This window comes from Poromitra crassiceps (genome assembly GCF_964638095.1).
Source record: "Poromitra crassiceps genome assembly, chromosome: 12".
Lineage (NCBI taxonomy): Eukaryota > Metazoa > Chordata > Actinopteri > Beryciformes > Melamphaidae > Poromitra > Poromitra crassiceps.
The window spans coordinates 24,036,276-24,048,404 of record NC_139632.1 but is presented as its reverse complement, the minus strand read 5'-3'; the positions used below and the strand labels follow the sequence as shown (position 1 = coordinate 24,048,404).

The window sequence follows — 12,129 nt, the reverse complement described above, 5'->3', positions numbered from 1 at the left end:
AATAATTTGTCATTAGTCAATCACTAATTAATCATAGTTAATGAGTAGGTAGTCATTAGTTAATGATTAGTATATAAGTTCCTGAGTAGAGTACTTAATGATTACTAAATGTCAGCTCTGAATATAGTAGTTAATCATTAGTTACTGATTAGTCGGTCAGTTCCATGAGTAGAGTAGTTAATCGTTCGTTAATGATTAATGTCAGTTCGTGAATATGTTAGTTAATCATTAGTTAAGGTCACATTGTGAGTATAGTAGTTAATCATTAGTTCATGATTAGTTCTTAGTTCGTTAGTAGAGTAATTACTCATTAGTTAATGGTTAGTCAATGGTCAGTCAGTGAGTATAGTAGTTAATTGTTAGTTACTCATTATTACTTAATTATTACCTGTCCATTAGTTACTCTTTTTGTGTACCCTATTGTAAAGTGGTGCATCATACTCAGTAGTTTATGAGTACTGTAGAGGGTTAGATTAGCTACTTAACTATTTCTAAATTGACTAAAAGCTAAAATATATCCTTTTGACCTATAGCCAGCCACTTCAAATGTCATACAGAGAGAAATACCTCATCAGCAGCAGTGCCTTTGTGGTTCACTGTGTATGTCAGCTGCCTTCAGAGAGAGGTTGTGAGTTCTAACCTGGGATGTGCACAGACTGAACTTTCATCTGTCCTTTTTGAGGCACCAAAGTTATTTGTATTTGAATAAAAGTGGAAATAGGCGTAACAATCTTCTTTTAGCTTTTATTGCACTTCTAATTCGTGTAATAATAATAATATTTTTGACAGTGCAGATAATCATAGTTTTTTTTAAATAACACTAAATAATAAATTAAGTTAAATTATATTTACACTAAAGTCAGGTGCTTTCATCACATTCTTTGTTATTTTCCTTTAACTTGTGCTTTTTTGTCTTCCATCCATAATTTATAAAATAAATTTTCAGCCATTGTATACTTTTTTGACAGATGTATGTTGCTTTACAACTGAAATTGGGTAAAAGAGCTGAAATTGGGTGAGAGACATAGAGAGTGATAAAGAGAGAGAGAGGTTTTGCTGAATAGCCCACTGTAAAAAGTTCAACCAGACAGGTCGAACCTTTCATAGTGCACTGTGAAAAGTTCAACCAGCCAAACCTGGACAATCACACCCAGGTGGTGCTAATTAAGTGTCTTAAAGTGGTAATCCACAACAGATGCGCTGGATTAGGTAATGGGATTGATGAGGGAGAGAAATCTCCCCTCAGGAAACCTGGGTTATATCATAACCATCTGTTCATCTCTATGCAATCTAAATCCCATAGAGATAGGCACAGTGCTTATCTCTATGCAATCTAAATCCCATAGAGATAAACACAGTGTTATTCTATAAAGTCTGGCCCGCTGACTTAAAGATGGATGCAGTTAGATTATTTAAACAATCTTTGAGCAACAGTTGTACCAAAGGTTTGTGGGTTTGTGTTGTTATTATTGTGGAAGAATCTTACAAATTGGACCTTGATGGTATGCAAACACATGGGAAAAATGCCCATGGATACTATTACCATTAGCCTACATGAAACAATGTAAGATAAATCAAGGTCCAAATGATTGCAGTAGCTTTGAATTTAGAAACTGAGAATCATGCAGTCTTATTGAGATTGTTTTAGACTAGGGTTCCAGCCCTGAGCGCAGCCTCACCCACAGCTCGCCTGCTCTATTGGCATGCGCAGCACACAATTGCGCAACTTCCCATCACTGATGACATCACAATTGCTCGAGTGACATCACTGATGATGACATGGACCTTATGACATCATTACTGACCAGAATCATCACAAATCTCACAATGTGGGACCAAAAACATCCTCCAACAACAGGCAGGTCTGTGGGTTTGTCTGTATGGTCAGTACAGTCGGAACCCTCCTTTGCAGTATAGTTTATTGAAGAACATTTATTTTAAAACGTTAATATCTTCAATTAGAAGTGTAAACAAAAAATGGGTTGTTACTGTATGCCTATTGCCACTTTTATTTAAATAAAAATCTTTTTGCTACCCAAAGATACAGTATGTGGACATCCTGGACTTGACCTCACAAACCTTACCTCAGTAGGCAACTGCCATACACAGTGTGCCACCAAGACACTGCCAATGTGTTTCTCCTCTGTTGTTGGACAATTTGAGCAATTAATCACCAGAAATGGCTGCAATATGAACTAGTGAGAGACTGATTCCACCTAGATGCAATACGGAGAGGCACAGGAAATCATTCCTGCCTGTGGCCATCGGTCTATTTAATGCCTCTTAAAAGAGCACCTCGGAGACGCTCAGTCTCCCTGAGACTGAGCCAGCCGATAGGTTAACTGTGCCTGGCTGAGCCACGTGTAACGTAAAGGGCAAGCCGACTTAATATAAGTCCAGTGTGCAATAACGGTAATTGTCCCGTAATGTATACTTACTCTACTTATTTTGCTTACTTTAGACGTATTCTACTTATTTTGGCTTAGTATCGCATTTTACTAGTTTTCTTTATGCTATGTTGTGTTCTGTGAGGGAGCTACTGTAACCTGTCCCAATTTCCCCCCCGAGGATCATTAAAGTCTTTCTGATTCTGATTAGTTAATGAGTTTACTAGTAACTACTACATTATTTGTGTACATTATTGTAAAGTGTTACCCCAGTTCTGCCTTTGTAGCCAATAAAGCTAGAGAGCTGATAAGAGCAGGAACCACACTGCTAAAATATCACTACTACAAATCCTGTTAGGGGAAGTGAGGAACACATGTAGGACTGCCTGCTGATGTAAAGTAACATTTTAAATGGCAACTTCCAGAACAGCTGTAATGGTGAGCAAGATATCCATTTGCTTATAACAGATCATACGATGACATAACAAAAATATAAGCAACTTTTTTTATTTGGTTATCCTTCAAGCTTACACAAGAGGGGGGGACCCATAGCCAGAGGATGAAATGTCTGCTACAGTGAAGCCTCACAGCTTTGCGCGGTCACTCAGAACTGAGGCAGGGACAGATCACAAGGAGGGAAAACCAGTGTAGGAAATTAGCCTGGGGCAAGGGCAAAAATGCCCAAATTTGCATAATTTTATTTTGATTCAATTAATTTACATTTCCATCTGTAACATAACTCTGAACCTGCAAGCTGGTTACCAGAAGATGATGAAGAACAAACTCAAACAGCACTGTTCACACTTTAGCAACTTTATGTTTATGCACTAATTACTTTTTTTTAAAGTGCCCACAAGTTTGTCAATGCCCCTATCTTTTAGACAGTGGGGGCAAAAGTTGCCCCCAAAATATTCTTTAAATTTCCTACACTGGGGAAAAGATACATGATACAGCCAAAGTAAAGGTTGTGTCTTAATTATTACTTTTACCTTTAATTCTCCTGAGCTTCAACTGTGGTAGATTCGCAAATTCAGGAATCAATATTGTTATATCTCGCTATTTACACAGAATGTACAAATTTGTGTGTGTGTGTGTGTGCAACTGTGCATACACACACAAAGACGTCGCAAACACACAAACAAGCACGCATGGTGCTGGGCTGAGTAGAACGCTTCATAACGGTTCACTTACAGCATGTACATTTTCAGAAAAATAGCCATCTTTTTACATTCTGTTCCGCTTTATACAGACAGACAGTAGGTAACAATGTCATCAGTCTGTGTGGGAATCCTGGTGCCTAGCAGAAAGTCACTCGACCTCGGCCACATGAGCCACCTCCACTTCCATGGTCTGAATCTCCTCGGACGTGTCGACGAGCTTAGCGTCCGTCGTGTGGTGATGGGCCAGCACATAGTTCACCACCTGCATGATGCTCTGATCCGACAGCGTGCTGACCGAGCCGTCCGTCATCGCCTGGACCGCCTGCACCGCCTCCACAGCCTCCACTGTCTCCTCTGTGATCAGCACCGTCTCGATCTCCTCCGAGGACACCTGCTGGGCGGCGCGCAGCTCGGGGGGCAGGTCTGACGCCAGGATGCTGACGGCGTGCTCCACCTGGGTGCCCTGGTTGTGGAACTGCAGCGTGTCCTTCTCCAGCATGATCTTCCCCGGCAGGTTGTCTTCGTGGTACTTGGCCATGTGCTTGCGAAGAGTGCGCGCATCTATGTGGGGCTCTTGGCACATGGGGCACACGTAGGGCCGCTCTCCCGTGTGCGTGCGGACGTGTCGCTTGAGAGAGCGGGCGTCGGCCCAGGCCACGCCACAAGTCAGACATTCAAATGGCTTCACTCCTAGGAACAGAGGGCACAAACAACTAAAACATGCAACACTGACAAAAACGCAACCCGTCTAAAACAATCATAGAAATGAGCTTAGACAAATACTGGAATACATTTTCCTATCAGGGTTCCCACACCTTCAAGGAGTTTCCAGGGCCAATTCCCTCAAATTCAAGGACCCAGCACAGCATAGTTTGAGACATGAATCAAGGTATACTGTTACAAGTTACAGCACTGAGAATTTGTATAATGAGAACTAGTAGGCTAGCAGGCTTTACAGAAGCTCACAGACAATTAAAAAGAGGCTTGAATGTGGGAACACTTCTCAGCTGTGCTTGTGCTATATCAAAACAACTTCCATTTCTATTCTTGCACAAAATATATACATTCAAAGCACTTTCAATGACCCATGCCTATGTCCATTTTCAAAACCTTGATTCTTTTTTCTCAAAATCACAAACTTTCAAGGATTTCAAAGACCCGTGGGAGCTCAGTCCTATTCTTCCTGTCACTCACCCTGGTGGTTGTTGATGTGGCGTCTGAATTCTCGGAGCTGAGTGAACTTCCTTCCACAGTGCTCACACTCCCTCTCCAGGTTCTGCTTCACTCGGCCCTTCTTCCCATGGGTGGCTTTCTTCACGTGCCTCCTGAACAGGGCCTTCTCAAAGAACTCTTTGCCACACACGTTACACCTGAGGAGAGCCCGCACATAGATATTATATTACTATAGATGGGTCACCGCAGGCTCCGCCAATTCTAACAAATGGTAGCAGCCAGTCCCCTAAATGGGCGTGGTCACCCATTGACTCAGACCTGCCGAAAGTCTCCTAAGTGGGCGTGTCCGTGAAAAACCATGGGCAAAACCCACGTGACAAAAAGACAGGAAGTGAGTTGAAGTTAGACCGTCTTGCTTGAATCCCATCGTCTTTGGCCCGTATGAAAGCACCATGACCAGAATTTGTCAAGGCTGATGGACGTGCTTCTAAAGATGTCTTTAAACAGTCATTGGACATCAGTTAATGATGCATGGCTCCGATATAAAGGAAATATAGTTTTTCAAGTCGAACAGTGGGTGTGCATCATGCTGGTGCCAGCGTTAGCCAAAAATAATTTAACAACTGATTGCAGCTTTTATGGCAGTGGCAATAAAAACAAAAAAACAAAAAAGTAGTATTAAAATGTGATTGTAGTCGAACACATTTTGCCTCTGCACCTGCTGTAACTTGTATACAGTTGAAACAGCTTAGCTTTAGAACTAGTATGCTAAATAGAAGCACTTGTATACATGTACTGTATGTGTTAAGGCTGTGTCAAACTGCTCAGCTTCATGGCAGTGGTTATTAATGTGCCTGTTTTATATTATGTTGCTTATATGTATTTACTGTGAAAAAATAAACTGCCAGTATACAGCAAAGTAGCCCAATATGGTGACGCCTTAGGCTACTTTTTGCCCTATTTTGGCATTATAGTTGGGTCACACTGTCTCGTCTGCTCGTATGAGTTTCAGACTAGTGCACCTACAACACCAAGACCATTTCTGTGTATGTGCAAACATACTATGGCCGAATAAAATAATTCTGATTCTGAGACAAACATCAAAGCAAAAAAGTAGTAGGATAAATAAGATATTAGAGACCATGTAAATTAATTCTGTGCCATACTAGACTAAATTTCCATAGCTTTGACTACTGGCTTAGATACGCCGTCTCTTATTGACTAGCGTATGTGAATTATTTTAGAAAGCTGTTAATACATAACCTGACTCTCCCAGATGGGGGCGGTATTGCAGAGTCAGGTTAGTTAATACAGGGCCCAGCAGCCACATGCAGCTTGCAATGAGAACCAGGGCACACAATATCTAGGCAATAAAACACAATCTTTTCAGACTGGTCTAATACAGACCCAACATACTTACTTATAAGGCTCAGCCACGCTGTGGGACTTGACATGCGAGTACCAGTCCTTCTTCCAACTGTAGCATTTGCCACACACCTGGCACTGGAAGGGCTTCAGGCCCATGTGCTTGTTCATGTGCTGTTGGAGATCTTTGGCTTCATAGAACCTCTTATCACAGCTGGAGCAGAGAAGTCATGAGTATGAGTGGCACATTCAAATGTCATTAGTTCAGTTATGTTATGTTTATAGCCCCTTATCACACACATGTCTCAAAGGGCTTCAGCATCATAGCAGTATCATGTATCTACACATTTTACTAGATTATATTGTGATTACAAACACAGCATGTCTTTTAGACTAGGAGGAAATCCACGCAAACACGGGGAGAACATGCAAACTCCACACAGAAATGACCGGGGTGGAGATTTGAACCCACAACCTTCTTGCTGTGAGGTGACAGTGCTAACCACTGAGCCACCGTGACCTTGACTGAGGCCTCATGAAAGGAAGAGAACAGAACAGAACAGCTACTCACTGATCACAAGCGAATGGACGGACATCAGGTTTGGGTTGGTGCTTCTTCATGTGTTTGCTCAGAGCAGAGGCTCGGTGGAAGGTGTTTCCACATGTGTTGCATTGGTACTTTGATTCACCTGAAATATATTATTTTAAATTGTAAACACTGAAAAGAGGCAAATATCATTGGTTGCATTTACAGTTCAGTCTGGGTCATTTGGACACCAGAGTAGTGGTGAGGAGAGGAAAGGAAGAAATTAGTAACTTTGTGCACAGTGTATGCAGACCTGTATGAAGGCTGGTGTGTTCCTCCATGCTCCTCTTGGTGACAAAGGTTTTCTGACAATAGTCACAGGCAAACTGCTTGGAGACGTCGTGGAGTGCTCTGTGCATCTTCAGGCTGTGCTTGTGGATGAAGGTCTTGCCGCAGACCTTGCAGGAGTGAGGCCGCACGCCCGTGTGACTGAGCATGTGGATACGCAGCGAGTAGAGTTTGGGCATGGTCTTCCCACAGATGTCGCACACAAATTCTATCTTTTTGGTGGCCGTGACATTCTTCTCATCCAGACTGCCCTCTGAGCTCTGCTCCATCACCGGCTTGACAACCGGCTTGACAACCGGCTTGGCAACTGGCTTGGCAACCGGCTTGGCAGCCACCCGCTGGCTGCTCTGCTGTAACTGTTTGTGTCTAGCCAGGTGTGCCCGCAGTGAGGCCGCATACTGGAATTCCTTGCTACACAGCTGAAACAGTGCAAAAACAACATGAAAGTGTAAAAACACTTTAAATTGTAAGTGTGTTTGTGTGAGTAAACTGTCAAATGTTAATTGATGGTTACTTGTGATTCATTTGTGTATAGCTGTAAATAAAATATAATAATAATAATAATAATAATAACACTTTAACTGTTAAAAAGTCTTGCAAACAATGTGGGTACTGTACTGACAATATTACCGATTTTATATGACACAAGTTAGCCAAACTAATACCTGCTACGGCTGCAACTAATATTTTAATTATCGATTTATCTATCAATAATCTTTTCATTGAATCATTTAGCCTGTCAAATAAAAAAAAATAATGACAAATGCCCATCACAAGTTCCCACAGCCCAAAGTGATTCTTAAAATGTCTGACCAGCAGCCAACAATAGCCAAAGTATTTAGTTATATAATATGAAACAGAAAAAAGGCATACATTTTTTGTATTTATGAAGCTGTAACCAGCAAAAATAAAACGATTAATCGATTATCAAAATTCAAATCGTTTTTTTGTCAATCGACTGATGGTTTCAGCACTAATACTTACACTGCACTTGTATCCAACTTTCTCGTGTTTTAACGTGTGCATGATGAGAGCGTAGCGTCTCTGGAAGCACATGCCACATTCGGAGCATGTGTACTCTCCATCAACAGCGCTTTCAGTTTTCGATGAAATGGCTTCCTGCATGGAGCCGGTCTCTGGCTCTGCCGCTGGTTCCTTCATCCCAGCCTCTTCGGTGTTCATCTCTCCCTCTGTTAGGCTCTCTGCTGCAGCCTTGGCCTCTGGGTCTGCTCCAGAGCAGGCCGCTCCTTCCTCTGGATTCTCCCGTGGTCTCTTTGGTGGCCGTCCCCTCTTCCCGGGCTTCGGGCCCACCTGCAAACACACAGTCGTGTTCAGTCTATCTACGGATTGTAAAACCCTTCACACTTAACATTTTCATGAGCAACAACATGCACATTCACTGACATGCAATGCTTGATTTGAATGTGTTTATGTACCTTAGGGGTGGTGGAGGGACCGGGATGCTGTGGGGTTTGTCCTTTCTTGTCCTCTTCTTCCTCAAGCCCCATATGTAGACGTGCGTAACCCCCCTCACCGATAGAGCGCTGCCGGAGGTGTCTCTTGTTGGGGTCCTCTGCCGTGCTCTCCTGCGTGTCCCCGTGTTCCTCACAGCTAACAGACTCCGGCTCGTCGTCGTCCTCCACTGGGATCGTATAGTACTCTACCACAATGTCCTTCTTCACCTTAGCTGGGCGCCCTCGTTTGCGTTTCTGGGGTGCCGATTCTACCATCTGTGGCTCCGCAGTCTCCTGCTGAGGCATTGGGACTGCTTCAGCCTGTGGGACAGGGGCCATGGCGGCTGCTAATTTAACGATCTCTGAAGGACTCACTTTGTCTGGGTCCACAGTTATGATGAAGGTCCCTGCTTCCAGAGGGCCTTCAGCATCCTGCGGCTGCTCCATTGCTAGGCAGGCTGACACCACAGCCAGGGACTCACTGGCTCCAGCCTGACCACTGTGGGTGACCACAGTCATGGTCTCCCCCTCTATTCCGTCCCCACTGTGCGAAATGACCGTCACCGTCTCTCCTGGCCCAGCCTGTCCACTGTGAGTGACCACAGTCACCGTTTCATCTTGCCCAGCTTCACCACTGTGGGCTTGCCCGCCTTCTCCCTCCACATCTTGGGAGACAACTGTCATGGGCAGCTGTATGTAGGCCTCAGTAGGTTTTGCAACAACAGCCAAGGACTTGTCTGTTACAGCAACAGCAGTGTGGGTGACCACCGCCTGGCCATCACTCTGTATGGTCACCATGTACGCACCAGCTTCGTCTTTGAAGGCCTCAGGGCCCGCCGGTTGACTTGACACCACAGTGTGGATGTCTCCCCTTTGATAGACGGTAAGCTGCTGTTCCTCCACCTGCTTATGTACAGACTCGCAGATCTGCAGCACCTCCGCCATCAGCAAATGTCGTGCAAGTGTGGCAATCTCTGCCATTACACAGAAATTGAAAGTAAGGGAGGAGGTATAAGCAAAATCCAGCAGCGGTAGGAAGCTGGCTTTGGTGAAACCTGAAGAGAGAGAGGAATGAGGGTTAGGGTTTAAGCAATGCAATTAAAATATTCTGTATATAGCAAACAGATGAAAGACTCACCAGAGAGATCTACCACAGCCTCATGTGTGGACACAGCCCCCTTCTCAACAAAGAGCTCATTGAAGTATTCGCTGCAGGCTGCCAGCACAGCTTTGTGTGCGCGGTGCTCCTCTCCCTCGATCAGCAGGGTGATGTCACAGAACTGATTGCCGAGGCGCTGCTGGTTGAGTTTTTCCAACATCGTCTGGCTGTGTCTGGGCAGGAACTGGTTCACCTCACCCTTGCTATCCACCTGCATGTCAGCACATAAGACCAACCGACAAAAAGCCCACATTCAGAATAGACGCCCAACTGGAAACTGTATGGCAAACATTTTGATCACACCAATATACTGATAGCAGCATAGTGGAACAACATTTTGAGATTTCACAACTTCCCGGTACTTACAAAGACCACTTCGTGCTTGCCCACTGTCTTGGACACCTTGGCTTGAGGCTGACCAGATGCATCGGTGAAGTATAATTCATCGCCTTCTTCATCCTCCTCTTGCTCCTGCTCGTCATTTGTCTGGACCACCACCCTGCGTCTTCCTGGCCGACCCACAGGGCGAGTTCCAGACCCATCATCTGCTGTCCTCTGCCTGCTCTGAGTACACTGAGTACACTCTCTGATGTGGTCCTTCACATGCTTCAGGATACCTACAGTGTCAAAAAACACGATACATTTTCAGCTAGTTCAACATTACAAACTCCTCCATGCAGCTTCCCTGGTTCCAGACCTTCAAATCCACCCACTCCACCAAGTTGAGTTTTGGCTGCTTCTTAAACAGTGTAATGAGTTGACAATTCAGTCTGATATCACGCACCACCAACCAGCATAATAACCACAGTCTCAATCAAGGCTGGACTACAGGGTTCCTACTTCCTACACATTTTCAATATTTATTTATTTTTTGATTTTTTGAGGATTTTGTCTGGTGTTCAATATGATTTACGCAGATAGAACTAGGTCATATCACGATTTGATTTTGGTCAGTATTTGATATAATTCATGATGACAGCGGCTATCTGAAAATGATCAGAAACTGTGGACTCAAAGCGGGTCTACAAGTTGTAGACTACAACAACACAAAAGCTATAAACTCTGTAACTTAATTATGTGTGTATCGGACGTGAAGCACATGTTATATGCTTTTGCCCCCCTCAAATTCCCAAACTATTCAAGTTCTGGCAATTATCAAATTCATCTTTAATTCTTTTCCAGACCTGCGTAGGAATATCCCCAATAGACCCTTCTCACGGGGGCCATTTTGTGTCGTAATGGCAGGGTAAACACAGGTGCAAGCAACACACTAATGAGGGTTTCCAATTTCCATGATGGGAAGTTGGAAACCCTCATTAGTGTTTTGCCTGCACCTGTGTTTACCCTGCGATTTCGACACAAAATGGCCCCCGTGAAAAGGGTCTATAGTAGGGACCAGGTGTTGTGCCAAAAAGTGATTAAAGTATTTCATCATCTATCAGTAGGTGGCGCCAGAGAGCAGCTTTGTATTTAGCTAACGTTACATCAATATTTGACAGGCTTGCGTGTGTACTGTTTACACGGGTTCCTCAGCAGATGCAACGTTAATCCCTAGCCAGTTTAGCATGATAAGCTAACGTATCTTGCTATGTAACGTACCTCTCCACCAGTACTTGTGAGAAATGGATTCCCAGGTGAGTTGTTGGTTGAGATGTTCGCCTTCAGTGATGTGTGCCTGGCTCATAAGTTCCTTCCTCCGTGCATCCTGCAGCACCACCTCCAGCTCTGTGAAGTCATCCAGGCCCTTCAGCCGCCTCTGGTAAAACAACGTCCCGTTTCTGACCACGTAGCATGCCGCCGCTTTGCGGATTTTTCTCTTGGTATTGCCATGAGTCCCTGGCGCATACGGCTCCCGCTCGTCAGTCAGATAGCGTATGATGGCCAAGTAGCTTTCTTCGCACGACATGCCTCAGTCGAGCGATTTCTAAGCTAAATCGTGGATTTATTTCGAAGGAGGAGCCCTCCTCGAACTTCTAAAATTGAAGTATAAATTATCGTCGGTCCCCAGTTAGTCCAGAACACGAAATAAGAAATATAATAACGACATTTCAAATTGTTTCCTAGGGTGGAACTGCAGTTTGTGACCGTCAGGGGTAGACTTGCCCGAACAGACAAAATGGCTGCTGCACAACCGGATGCTGCGTCAGCGATGGCGGAAGCTCGCGCCGGTCCACGTCTTGAACACCGTCCTCCACAAGGGGGCGTCATGACCAAACTTCAAGCAAGCCGACAGAAGAGGTGGGTGTCTGACCCCCAGATATGACTGCTGTAATCACCATAGATCCGTGTTTCTCAAACATTTCACATCAAGGACCTGGACACATAGACACGGACCCCCATTTGTCCTCTTCTCGCTACTTATAGAGACAGTCTGTGTCTCGTCATAGACGCTGGGGTACAGTGTTGCCAGGTGGGAAATGTTGAATTATCGTACCTGAGGGTCAAAATTATCGTTTTTGGAGGGAAATTACAATTGCAGGCGCCCCTGCAAGACAGGGCCAGAAGAGTGGGAGGGTCATCATACTTTTAGATAGTGTATGAAACCCATGGCCAAAAT

The 12,129-nt window shown here is 44.3% G+C and overlaps 1 protein-coding gene across 1 annotated transcript; it reads right to left on the bottom strand.

The window, feature by feature from the left end:
- Positions 1–2,925: 2,925 nt before the first annotated feature.
- zbtb11 (zinc finger and BTB domain containing 11) lies at positions 2,926–11,658 on the bottom strand. Its single transcript, XM_083647889.1, has 10 exons — positions 11,172–11,658; positions 9,939–10,189; positions 9,552–9,783; positions 8,396–9,468; positions 7,944–8,270; positions 6,925–7,378; positions 6,657–6,774; positions 6,141–6,299; positions 4,742–4,917; positions 2,926–4,237 (listed from the first exon to the last, which is right to left on the bottom strand). The coding sequence occupies exons 1-10, from the start codon at positions 11,476–11,478 to the stop codon at positions 3,696–3,698; spliced, it is 3,639 nt and encodes a 1,212-aa protein (XP_083504015.1). The 5' UTR covers positions 11,479–11,658; the 3' UTR covers positions 2,926–3,695.
- Positions 11,659–12,129: the final 471 nt, after the last annotated feature.

Excerpts from the sequence above, each read along its gene's own strand:
- zbtb11 (XM_083647889.1), bottom strand. The coding sequence starts at position 11,478 with ATGTCGTGCGAAGAAAGCTACTTGGCCATCATACGCTATCTGACTGAC. Across the intron at positions 10,190-11,171 it reads TCACAAGTACTGGTGGAGAG|GTATCCTGAAGCATGTGAAG; the intron begins GTACGTTACATA and ends TTGACACTGTAG. Across the intron at positions 8,271-8,395 it reads GTCCCTCCACCACCCCTAAG|GTGGGCCCGAAGCCCGGGAA; the intron begins GTACATAAACAC and ends GTGTGTTTGCAG.